The sequence below is a fragment of the Otolemur garnettii genome, unplaced genomic scaffold, assembly GCF_000181295.1.
Source record: "Otolemur garnettii isolate 467f Iridium unplaced genomic scaffold, OtoGar3 scaffold00004, whole genome shotgun sequence".
Taxonomy (NCBI): domain Eukaryota; kingdom Metazoa; phylum Chordata; class Mammalia; order Primates; family Galagidae; genus Otolemur; species Otolemur garnettii.
In genome coordinates, this window is record NW_003852399.1 from 18,305,147 (window position 1) to 18,317,538 (window position 12,392).

At 39.0% G+C, this 12,392-nt stretch overlaps 1 protein-coding gene across 5 annotated transcripts in view; it reads left to right on the forward strand.

Annotated features, from left to right (window-relative positions):
* The window catches only part of SYBU (syntabulin), a 66,950-nt gene that overhangs the window by 15,483 nt on the left and 39,075 nt on the right, over positions 1-12,392 (forward strand). For all 5 annotated transcript variants that reach the window (XM_003782399.1, XM_012810381.1, XM_023517222.1 and 2 more), the window contains exon 3: positions 9,302-9,499. In XM_003782399.1, the coding sequence (XP_003782447.1) occupies positions 9,302-9,499 (198 nt within the window). The remainder of the gene's footprint in view (positions 1-9,301; positions 9,500-12,392) is intronic.

Below are 12,392 nucleotides of genomic sequence, written 5' to 3' on the forward strand. Positions count from 1 at the left end.
AAAAAAAAAAAAAAGACTTGGATTAAGTAAGATGCTTAGAACACCACAGTAATTTAGTAGACACTCAATAAACATTAGCTAGATATGTTATCACTAATTCAGTCTGTCCTCATTTATAACCACAAACCAATTTTTTTTTTTTTTTTTTTTTGAGACAGAGTCTCATTCTGCAGCCTCGGCTAGGGTGCCGTGGCATCAGCCTAGTTCATAGCAACTTCAAACTCCTGGGTAGAATCGATCTTCTTGCCTCAGGCTCCCAAGTAGCTAGAACCAGAGATGCCTGACTCAATGCCTGGCTGATTTTTCCATTTTTAGTAGAAACAGGGTCTTGGTCTTTCTTACACTGGTCTGAAAGTCCTGAGCTCAAGCAGTCCTCCTGCCTTGGCCTCCCAGAGTGCTAGGATTACAGGCATGAGCCACCCTGCCCAGCAGCAAACCAAACTTTTGTCATCTCCCATTCCATGTAGCTTCTGTAACCTTAAGGATAACTTAATGATTTTGATTATTTCTGGACTACGGTCCTGTACGACTTGGGATTCCATCAACGTCCTCAGCCTGATCACCAGTCCTTCTCTCCCCATCAGCCTTCCTGACCTCCTCGCAGCGTTTTCAGTGCTCCCTCTGCCTGGAATTCTTTACTCGGCCTTTTCTACCATTAGTTCCTTCTCTGTTTTTGTTTGTTTGTTTTGGTCTCAGTTCAAACTATCTCCTCAAGGGTTTTCTCTGGGAACATATCTGATGAAGTACATGACCACCTTCCACCTGGTCTGCATAACACCACCAAGTTTATTTCATTAGCAGGACGTCACAATCCAAAATCTTTTTATGTATTTTTAACTTCTTTTTAACTGTCCCTTATCACTACTAAAATATGAACTCCTTGTGGACAAGGATCTCAGAGTCTTGCTCATTATTATGTCCTTAATATTTAGGACAATGCTTGACACTCAGTAGGAAATCAGTAATTATCTGAGGAAAAAGCAAATACTGGATGGATGAGATTCTTACTCTTGAGCATTGGCCCTGGTTAGTGATATATTACAGACACTGAATCAGCCCTGTAGATTTGTGAGTTCTCACTACAAAGGACGCTAAAATTAGGTGAGGGAGTAGAAGTTCAGATGTCGTTATTGAAAACCTAGAATTCAAAATGATCCGAACGGCCTACGTTTTGACAGCCACATATGTTGAGGAAGGAAAACTGGAGACAACTAGAGGGAATTTCTTGCCTCAAATCTCTGTGGTCTGCTTATTATGGGATGGCTTCTTTCAAACAGCTTCCTTTGTCTGTTTTCAATTTGGGCCTTCTCAGAATTGCTGGTGTTTCCTCTTGGAACAAACCTAAGTAGGAAATTTTAGAAACCAGCTAGCCTATGATGGCGAGTAAAGCAGACACTTTATCAGACAAAAGTGAGTTTGAAGCCTGAGTCCGTTACTTAGTGGCCGTGTAGTCATGATATTCTGTATTTGAGCCTCAGTTTTCTCAAGGATAACATAAGATATTATTACGGTTGTATGATAGAAGTTGGTCTACTCACCACATGATAGACACTTAATACATATTAGTTGCCTGTATCCTTTATGTACATATGAATGCTGGATGGTGTCTGGTAAGAATTTCACGCGGCTCAGATTAATCCTGAGTTTAAGCTATGACATTTTATCTGTCACTGTAAATCTTCAAATATGACAGTACCTGGAGCGATTAGAATAATAAAAGCTCTAGCAGTCTGGTCCATGATATACAGTAAATATTTGTTGAGTGCATGAACAAACAGCACTTCTGTCGTTCATGAGAATCCACTCGATTTCCATATAATTTAAAATAATGTTTCCGTAAATAGCAGTGATTTTTCCCCCCCAAAATTATGCAACTGAATACTGAACAGCATCAAACCATAACTGAATGTTTCAAGACATTATGGCACAAAACCACGGTTCTTCCGCCTGATGTTATTTTTAAGTATATCTTCTGGAACCATTTTTGAAAACCAGCTCACTCTGAGATCTAAATTCATAAGGGAACCCAGAAGTTATAGAGATGCTTTATGGACTTGGAAGGAGTATTTTATTTGTAATCTTTAGAACTTGGTGTTTAATTCTTACATATGATTGGCACGAGAAGTTTCAACTTGGACACCACATGTATTTGACAATACTAGTTATTAGACACTTTTGTGAAATATGAGAAAATTGTGTAATACATGTATTAGTCTTAATAATTTAAAACGTATGAATGAATCGTTCAGGAAGTATTCATTGCTTTCCAGGTCTTGTCATAAAAATTTTGCAAAGTAATGTGGAAAGAATAGATTTCCTTAAAATTCTACTAATAATAATTAAGCTAGAGTTTAACCTTCGTTCAACATTGTAAAATGAATTCCAAGTGGATTTAACGTAAATGAAAAGTGAAACTGTAAACATCTGGGAGAATGTATAGGTAGATACTTAGTTGATATTTCAGTAAAAAGGACATGCTAAGCACAAAAGCATTGGAAGGTATCACAGAAGAACACAGGGAGAGTTTGACAGAAGAGAAGGTTTCAATGTCAAAAACATTATAAAGTCAAAAGCATGCAACAAACCGAGTGAAATAGGACAAAGGGTTAATAGCTCTCACTTACAAGGATTTTTTTTTTACAGATCAATAAGAAATTGTAAACACCCAAATAGAGCAATTATCAAAGGACATAAGCAATTCATAGAGAAAGTAAACAAGGCCAATGACATGAAGGCTGTGTTGACCAGTTTGATGGAAGTATTTCGGATTGCATGTGAAAACCCCACACTGTACCCCAGAAGTGCATTAATGTACATAGTTACCATTCAATTAAAAAATAATAATAATAAAAAAACAAGGCCAATGAATATATGAAAGATAGGAAGCTTCACTCATAGTTAATAACATGTAAATTAAAACATCAAGAGTCATTTTTAATTAATAACTTGAAAAAATGTAAGCAAAATGATACTGACAGAAATTCAGTAAGTGGGATACTTTCATATAATAATAGGAAAGTCAGTTGCTTCAGCTTTCTTGCAAGGTTTAGAACTCTCAACAAACATGTATTGTATAATACAATCAAAAGTTTCACCAAAGACATATCTATAAGATGTGTTAATAAGGTAATTTTAGTAATAGAAAAATGGAAACAATCTACCATCCCTTACAAGAAGAAATAAATCTTTAAAAATCCTATGTTCTGGTGAGGTGTGGTGGCTCATACCTGGAATCCTAGCATTTTGAGAGGCAAAGTGGGAAGATGGCTTAAGGCCAGGAATTTGAGACCAACTTGAGCAAGAGAGTGACCCTGTCTCTACAAAAACTAGAAAAATCAGCCAAGCCTGATGATACACCCCTGGAATCCCAGCTACTTGGGAGGCTTAGGCAGGAGGATGGCTTGAGCCTGGGCGTTCCAAGTGAGCTGTGATGACAACACTGCACTCTAGCCATATGCGACAGAGTGAGATTCTGTATCTCCGTCCCCCCCCCCAAATTGCTGTGTTCATATCTATTTTAAATAGGTACTCACTTAATGTTTTCAAGAAATTAAATAAAATAGTTTGAAAATTTTTAAAGCATACTCAAAAACAGAGCGAATGGTACAGTGAACTCCCGCATGCTCAATACCCACCTCATGCTAGATTTGCTGTTTCCTTCCTTCCTTCCAACCTCACTCCCTCCCTCCCTCCCTTTCTTCTTCACTCGCTTTAAAGCAAACCTCCACACATCATCATTGCATCATATTATGTCTACCTACGTCCCTCAGCATACATTACTAAAAAGAAAAATGCATATTTTCTTACAGAATCACGGTGCCATTTTAATTACTAACACAACTAACATAATTGCTTGGTATGATAAAGAGCATTGAAATATCCCTAATTGTCTCTAAAGTGTCTGTCGGCTTCCTCATGGTATCATTGAACCCCGAGGTAAACAACTTGTTCTGTAAAGGGCCAGATAGTAAATATTTTTGACCTTGCTGGCCAGACAGCTTCTCTTGTAATTATTCAACTCTGCCATTGTAGTTTGAAAGCCACAGTAGACAATATGTAAAGGATTGGGCATGGCTGTGTTCCAGTAACATTTTATTTGCAAAAACAAGCTGCAGAACAAATTTGCCCTGCAGGCTGCAGTTTCCCAGTCCCTAACTTAACTCTTTATTCTGTATATATTTATAAGGTAGACATTAGCTCTAAAACTTTGATTAGATGTGAGGCAATATTTTTGCAGCAAGAATAATAGGAAATGCTGTGTGCTTCATCTCACATCATATCAGAAAGTACATTTTTTAAATTTCAGATTACTATGAGGGTACAGATGATTAGGGTACATTGCATAATAACGTCTGTTGTCCCACTGCCAGTCATCCAAAAAATACTCAGTGGGTGCATTTGGGTAAGACCTGATTTCTCCATTGCAAACTTTCCTCTAGCCTTTTGTCTAATAGTTTTATCTATATGTTTGTTGCTTAAATCAATTATTTCATTATAGGTTGCAAAATGGTAATTTTCTATTTTGATTATTCCATCTACTTTCATTAACAAGAATGCATCTCTAACTGTAATGATGAAATTTCCAATATTGATGAGGGATTTCAGCTACAATTAAATGCAGAACACTTTTTATTATAAGAATATACACAAATTTTTTCTTTACTTGTAATTGCCAATTTTCAATTTGAGGAATTGTTCTCTGTGTCACTTCCACTGATTTCCAAGGAGCCGCGAATTTGGATGATGAGCAAGGCCCTTTCTGGTCTCTTTTTAGTTTTTTTATATGACCATAAGCCCATCATTATTATTTTTTTTTTTTTTTTTTTTGAGACAGATTTTCACTAAGTCACTCTCGGTAGAGTGCCATGGCTTCACAGCTCACAGCAACCTCAAACTCCTGGGCTTACGCGATTCTCTTGCCTCAGCCTCCCCAGTAGCTGGGACAACAGGCACCTGCACTAGCTATTTTTTTGTTGCAGTTGTCATTGTTGTTTAGCAGGCCCAGGCCGGGTTCGAACCTGCCAGCCTTGGTATATGTGGCCAGCGCCCTACTCACTGAGCTACAGGTGCTGAGCCTCCATCATTCTTTATATATCCAGTGGTTATGTCATTTGAATTTCATTGTTTTTAAAAACTTTCTTTTTTAGAAACTTTCAGATGAACATGAGGGTGTGTATGATTAGGTCACAGTGTTTGCATTTGTAAGGTAAAGTCTGAGTTGTAATTCTGTCCTTCACCCAGTATGTGTGTTTGTGTGTGTTTCAAATTCTTCTCTCTCCAGTAGACCAACAATCTTCTACATCTTCTTCCTAAAGCCTTAGAGCAAAGCTTCCCTTATGGAAAAACCAAACTGAAATGTTCTTACTTTTGTCAGGCATTCTGGGAATTTAGAACGTCCCACACTTTGGGCACAAATCATTCAGGAATTCTGCCGTTTCCTACCCAGAAACAGTTTCTTCATGCTGTTGTGTTGGAAATCTTTGTCCATGATAATTTCTTTATATTAAATTAACTTACAACGTCCGGAATTATAAGTATTGTGTTTATAAATCTACAGATTGTACAGAGCAAATTTAGCAGTCAGCAGCAGCAGGAAACACACAGCAGCCTAATATAGTGCAACTGAGGCCAGTTTAATAAATAGATTTCTTTAATAAGTGCTTGTTCCACATGTAGTTTAGCACATAGTAAGATTAAATATGAACCATCCAAAAACATCAGCTTGACTTTACTACTCTTAGAATCTCGGAGTAAATATGAAGTAGGATTATTGTAGGTAAAACTTTGAAAAGGAGCATTATCTTCATTTGAACTCGTGGCCAGCTTCCAACTGTGGCCATGAAGAGGAAATGGGGGAGAGAGAGCAGAGAGGAAGCCTAAACAAGACTTACTAAAAAGATAACCATGTCTTCAGTCTTGCAAAAGGAAAATGCCTCGGGTGGCACGGGTGACCAGATTACTCTCTGACACATGAATCTGTGCTTTTCCTTGGATTTGTCTTTGTATAATTTAAAGTGTTCCTTCTGTAGTAGGAAAATTAATGGTCTACCCTTTATGAAACTAGATTCCCTTGTCAGTGTTTGTCCCATTAGACAAAACAGGCAAATGTCTCAGGCTTCTCTGATAATGCACTGATTTTCTTGAGTGTGGATTTACTTTAACAGACTTGCCAGTTTATAAGAACTGTGCATTGTAAGTGATATATATCCAGCTCATTTTAGCTTATTATAATCTGCATTAGGATGGGGCCCGGCTACAGAGCCACAGCTTGAGAAAGGCCGTGTCTTACACTCCTATTGTTTACCCCCTCAGTATGAAGCCCTGTAGTATACAGTTAAGAGACGATTATGTAGTGATTTAAATGCTGTAAGACATACCTATAGCTCAAGATAGATTTAGGTTTTAACCCTTGCAATCCCTTCTCCTAGAGATCCTAGTTGTAAACGTAGGTGACAGTTGGAGCACCAGGCTCCAGGTGAAACATTGCTCTAGCCATCACTCTAAATCAGGTATCCTCAAACTATGGCCCACGCGCCACATGCAGCCCACCTAGGACATTTATCTGGCCCGCTGGGTGTTTTTGCTGCCACTGCCTGTCCTGCTTAGCAGCTGACTCGTCCCAGGGTCCACAGTCCGGCCCTCCAACAGTCTGAGGGACAGTGAACTGGCCCCCTATTTAAAAAGTTTGAGGACCCCTGCTCTAAATAATTGCAGTTCCCAATTTTTAACTAGACCCCAGCACTTAGTCCTTAAAATTGATAGTCCTGAAACCATGATATGTCCATATTCATTCTTATTTAACCCCAGAAAAAATGGTAATAGAAACAAAAGTGTAATTTTGACAGAATTTTTCAATACTGGAAATTGTTTAATTTTATCTGTTGGGTCTGAGAGCTTTCCAAAAAAATGACTTTTTCAGGTAGACATTCTGAAGCATGTTCCAAAGTTCAAGGTTTTTATTTATTTAGGAGATTGCTCTTTGAAAAGAAGTAAGTTATGGAACTGACTCAAAGGGAAATAATTTCAAAGGCAATAGGTAATTTTGAGTGATCAGGCCTCATTTGTTTAGCTGCTTTGGGATAGGAATCAACAAAGAGAGGCAGGCTCTCCTGAGGCCATGTGCGAACCTGTTGAGCCTTGTAAAACTGCTGGCATCTGTCTGAGTAATTAGCAGATATTGCACCCTTTAAAAAGAGCTCAGATTTCTTAGGGTTGAAGTATGGGAAATGAAATTGTAAGGAAGAGGCAAGTACAGTGGGCAGGGATATAGCTGGACAGTAGCAGCCAAGAGGGATTCTCATCACTCCATAACTTGAGGGCCAGAGTTTCTTCAGGAGTTCAGGAAGAATATAACACTTTAAAAGAGCCCAAAGGTGGCTCAGCTCCTGTGGCTCAAGCAGCTAAGGCGCCAGCCACATACACCTAAGGTGGCGGGTTCGAATCCAGCCCGGGCCTGCCAAACAACAATAATGGCTGCAACCAAAAAATAGCCGGGCATTGTGGCGGGCGCCTGTAATCCCAGCTACTTGGGAAGCTGAGGCAGGAGACTCGCTTGAGCCCAGGAGTTGGAGGTTGCTTTGAGCAGTGAAGCCAGGGCACTCTACCCAGGGGCTCAGCTTGAGGCTCTGTCTCAAAAAAAAAAAGAGCCCAAAGGCTTGGCACCCATAACTCAGTGAATAGGGCACCAGCCACATACACAGAGGCTGGTGGGTTTGAACCCAGCCCAGGCCTGCTAAACAACAATCACAACTACAACAACAAAAAAAAGCTGGGCATTGTGACAGGCGCCTGCAGTCCCAGAGACTGAGGCAAGAGAATCGCTTAGAAGAAAACATAGAAGATAAATGGAGACTGAGGCAAGAGAATCGCTTAAGCCCAAGAGTTTGAGGTTGCTGTGAGCTGTGATGCCACAGCACTCTATGGAGGGTGACATAGTGAGACTCTGTCTCAAAAAAAAAAAAAAAAAAAGGAGCCCAAAGTCTGCAGGCATGCAAAGCATACTAAAAATCATTTGCTCCCCAAAACAGACCTTGGAGGTATTGTATACAGTGATGCGTCCAAAAGTCAGAAAAGGATTGTCAAGAGAAATAAATTCTTTTATTAGTGCCAAGTTCACTTTGTTCCAGGAGCTAGGATGTTTCGTAATGAAAAATGAAATAAAGGCCAAAAATGAAGGAGTTCTGCTTTTTTAGGTAGAGTCTAGCAACTGGTATATTTTATTCAGGCCTTATTCTGTTTCTATCTTTATTCAAGATGTGCAGTTCTAAAATAGACTTTGATAGATGGCGAATTATTTTAGCTCCCTTAGTATTCATAAAAATGTAAGAGCCCTAAATGTTATTCATACTAAATGTCTATGTCTATGTTCAAGTCTGGCATCAAAGTATTTCCATATAATAAGAAATTATTTAGTAATGAAAACTTACCACTGACTGATGGTAATATTGATTTGGCTATGCATTACAATACAGTTCTCCTCATCAGAGTATAAATGAATCAATCAACCATCATAAATACTTTAATAAATATGGGAAGCATTTGTAGGAGTCAGCAGTATGGCTTTCTATTTGCTTAATAAGCATTTACAGGTCACTTCATATCATGCATATTAACTTATAATAATGACCCTGGTAGTAATCTGTATTTTGAAGATTAAGGGAATGTTTCTAATCTGAATATCACTTTTATTTTAGCAATTTACTCCAGACTGCAGTATATCTGATTAATTTAATTTTAGTTACCTATGTGTGTAATAAAACAGGATCACTTAGTCCTGCTGCCTTGAACTTCAAATCCAGACATCTTATCTGTCAGAGTCTATTAATCAATCGATGGGCTAATTGATCAAAAATTGGGTGTGGCCAATAATTTTCAACTTTATTTTTCTGACATAAACAGCTCTAAGGAGTTCACACTAATAGTCCTGAGTTTGTTCTGCTGAACTTATTACTAATCTCATCCAAAAACCTTTGGATAGATATGACCCAAATTATATCATATAAAGTGTTAAAACAGACTTCCCGTTGTTTTGTCAAGAAGAATGTTAGAGAAATAGTTGTGATCAAAAAGCTTGTGAAGTTTTGCCTTAAAATAGTTGGTGGGAGGGGAGTATGAGAGGCCACAATTGGGAAAAATTAAAGGAGAGTCACCGAAAGAGTCACCCACGCCTGTAAACTGGGGCTGCAAAGCAGAGCACACGTGTGGGTGCGGGTCTGCATGGGGCACGCTGCTGGGCTTCAAGATCTTTGCCATTGTTGATTCCCTCCTCATCATTAAACACTGACTGATTCCTGTTTTCTAGATGACACAGGCTGTCCTAGTAGCCAATCAGTATCTCCTGTGAAGACGCCTTCAGATACTGGAAACAGCCCCATTGGCTTTTGCCCTGGGAGTGATGAAGATTTTACCAGAAAGAAATGCACAGTTGGAATGGTTGGTGAGGGAAGCATTCCGCCGGCTCGACATAAGAAGGAATCAAAGTCAGGCTTTGTGAAGCCAGGTCAGTATCAGAGCAGTATGGCTGGGGTGATTTCACATTGGAAACAAAACTCCTGTACATTGAGTCAGGGATCACTGATACTGATGTTCAATGATTCAAAATACGGGAAACTAAAAAAAAAAAAATATATATGTATATATATATATATATATATATGGGAAACTATAAGGTGAAATGGAGATAATTATGGCAATAAATGAAATTCTGTGAGCATCAAAAAAGGTTCAGGGGTGTCCAACCTGCAGGCCGTGGGCCACATGCAGATTATTTGAGAACTGGTTTGCTTCTTTGGTGTCAGATATCACAAAAAGTATATGTGTAGACCTTTTTTATGGTTCATCAGCTTTCGTAATGTTGATGTATTTAATGTGTGGCCCAAGAGAAGTCTTATTTTCAAGTGTGTAGAAGAAAAGTAAAAGGTTGGACACCCCAGATGTATTTTGTTTCTCAGAAATGTATTTATAATATATAAACATATAGTTTTAGAAAAACTAGAGTGATAACTTGAAAGCAGAAGGCCGTGCACATTTGCACTGGGAGACATCCTCTATGTTGCATTCTTTCAACATCCATAGTGATTCTATACATATTTATGAGCCTGGAAAGACAGATTAATGACGTACATGATTCCTGATTCCTTACATTTATCTTCTAGTTTTCTTTTTGGTAATAATACTTTTGTACAAGGAGCTATAAATAGTTTTATTTGGATGGGACCAGGGTTGTGTCCTCTTTGACTGAATCCTGGCATCTCTGTCCGCTGTTTTCTTCTATGTGGACAGTGTATCACAATGAATTATCCTTCATCGTGGCTTGGTTAACCAAAGAGGATGTTATTTTGTTACAGAGCAAAGCTTAAACTATGTGAAAAAAAAATCCTCTTGGGCGGTGCCTGTAGCTCAAAGGAGTAGGGCGCCAGCCCCATATGCTGGAGGTGGTGGGTTCAAACCCAGCCCCAGCCAAAAACTGAAAAAAAAAAAAAATCCTCTTAACTCATAATGGCTCCTGGTGAATGTTAGTTGTGTTGAATTTGTTAATAATCTCCCACTTTGGAATAGTATGTAAAAGTAAAGGAATGATAGACAGTGGGGAAGCAAAGGCAGCCTATAAAGGAGACAGATGAGCATTGTACAAAGGGTGTTGAGTGCTCTCGATAATTAAGAAAGAGATGATGAGTTAAAGAAAGTCAGAAAAATACAGCTAAGAAATAAAATCATTACCTTGTATGCCCAGGGACAAAGACTGCCTTCTTCCCTTCCTTAGCCCTGTTATCTTTGTTAAAAAATTGAGATATACCATAAAATTTACCCTCTGAAACAGTATAATCCAGTAGCGTTTAGTCTATTCAAACTGTCGTGCAAACATCACCATTTTAAATTTTTATTTCCCTCCCCCAAATAAACCTCATACCTATTTCCATCACTCTCTTTTCTTTCTTTCCCCCAGTCCCTGGCAAACACGAATCTTATTTCTGTTACTATAACTTTTCCTATTCTGGACACCTCAAACAAATGGAATTATGTATTATGTGGCCTTTTGTGTTTGGTTTCTTTATGTTAGAGTGTTCAGGGTTCAGCAATGCGGCATGTATCAGCAATTTATTCCCTTTTATGGCTGAATAATATTCCATCATATGGGTCTATCGCACTGTAAAAAAGACTATCTTTTTGGAGCAATTTTAGGTTTACAGAAAAACAGGGTGCAGAAGAGTTCTCATACCTCCCCATGGCCATGCCTTCCAGCTTCCCCCATTGTCAACAACGTACCTGAGTGTGATAACGTACTCCACTTTTATTCATCCAGTCATGAGTTGTGGAACATTTGGGTTGTTTCCACTCTTGGGCTTTTATGAATAATGGTGTTACAAACATTGGTGTACAAGTTTTTGTTTGAACATGTTTTCACTGAGGAATTTTCACCTTGGAATGAAATTGCTTAGGCATATGATACTTCTATTTTAATTTGTGAAGAATTGCTAAACTGTTTTTCAAAATGACTGCTCCATTTTCCATTCCCACCAGAAGGGTGTAAGGGTTCCAATTTCTCCACAACCTTATAAATATTTGGTTATTGTCTGTCTTTGTGACTGTAGCCATCCTGGGGGTGTGAAGCGGTATCTCCTGTGCTTTTTGGCTTGTATTTATTTCCCTGAGGCTGGTTGGTGGTGAGCATCTTTTCATATGCTTCGCGGGCATTTGTATATCGTTTTCAGAGAAATGTTTTTGATTTTTTTCTGACCTGGGAGTAAATAACCAGTGGAATCCGCTTCTCTTAACACGCCAGGCAGGAGTTGAAGAACAGGAGCCCTGGTGCTCCTTTCATACTGCCCGCACACTGACTCTGGTGTGCATTAGAGGTGCAATCAGCATTTGCAGGCCGAAGAAGAAAAGTAGGCTATAGGAGTAAGTAGATAAAATGGTACAGGGAAGATTGTCAGCTTCGTGGATTGCAAAGAAAAAGTAGGTCTCCTCGAGAAGGCATTGTGGGATTGGAATGCAACCTGAAATATTTCGTTTTTGTTATCCCCTATCACCATCCCTTTATTCTAAAAAGCATGGTGGTGCCCATACAAAGAAACAATAAAACAAGAATCAAGTGTGGTGGGGCAAGAACAAAGTTTAAATGAGAGTTAAGACCAGCATTGCCTTTCTTTGTTTTAATAGTCCTCATAAGAGTAATCATATGTTGGCTCGGTGCCTGTGGCTCAAGCAGCTAAGGCACCAGCCACGTATACCTAAGGTGGTGGGTTCAAATCCAGCCCAGACCCACCAAACAACAATGACGGCTGCAACCAAAAGATAGCCAGGCGTTGTGGCGGGCGCCTGTGGTCCCAGCTACTTGGGAGGCTGAGGCAGGAGACTCGCTTGAGCCCAGGAGTTGAAGGTTGCTGTGA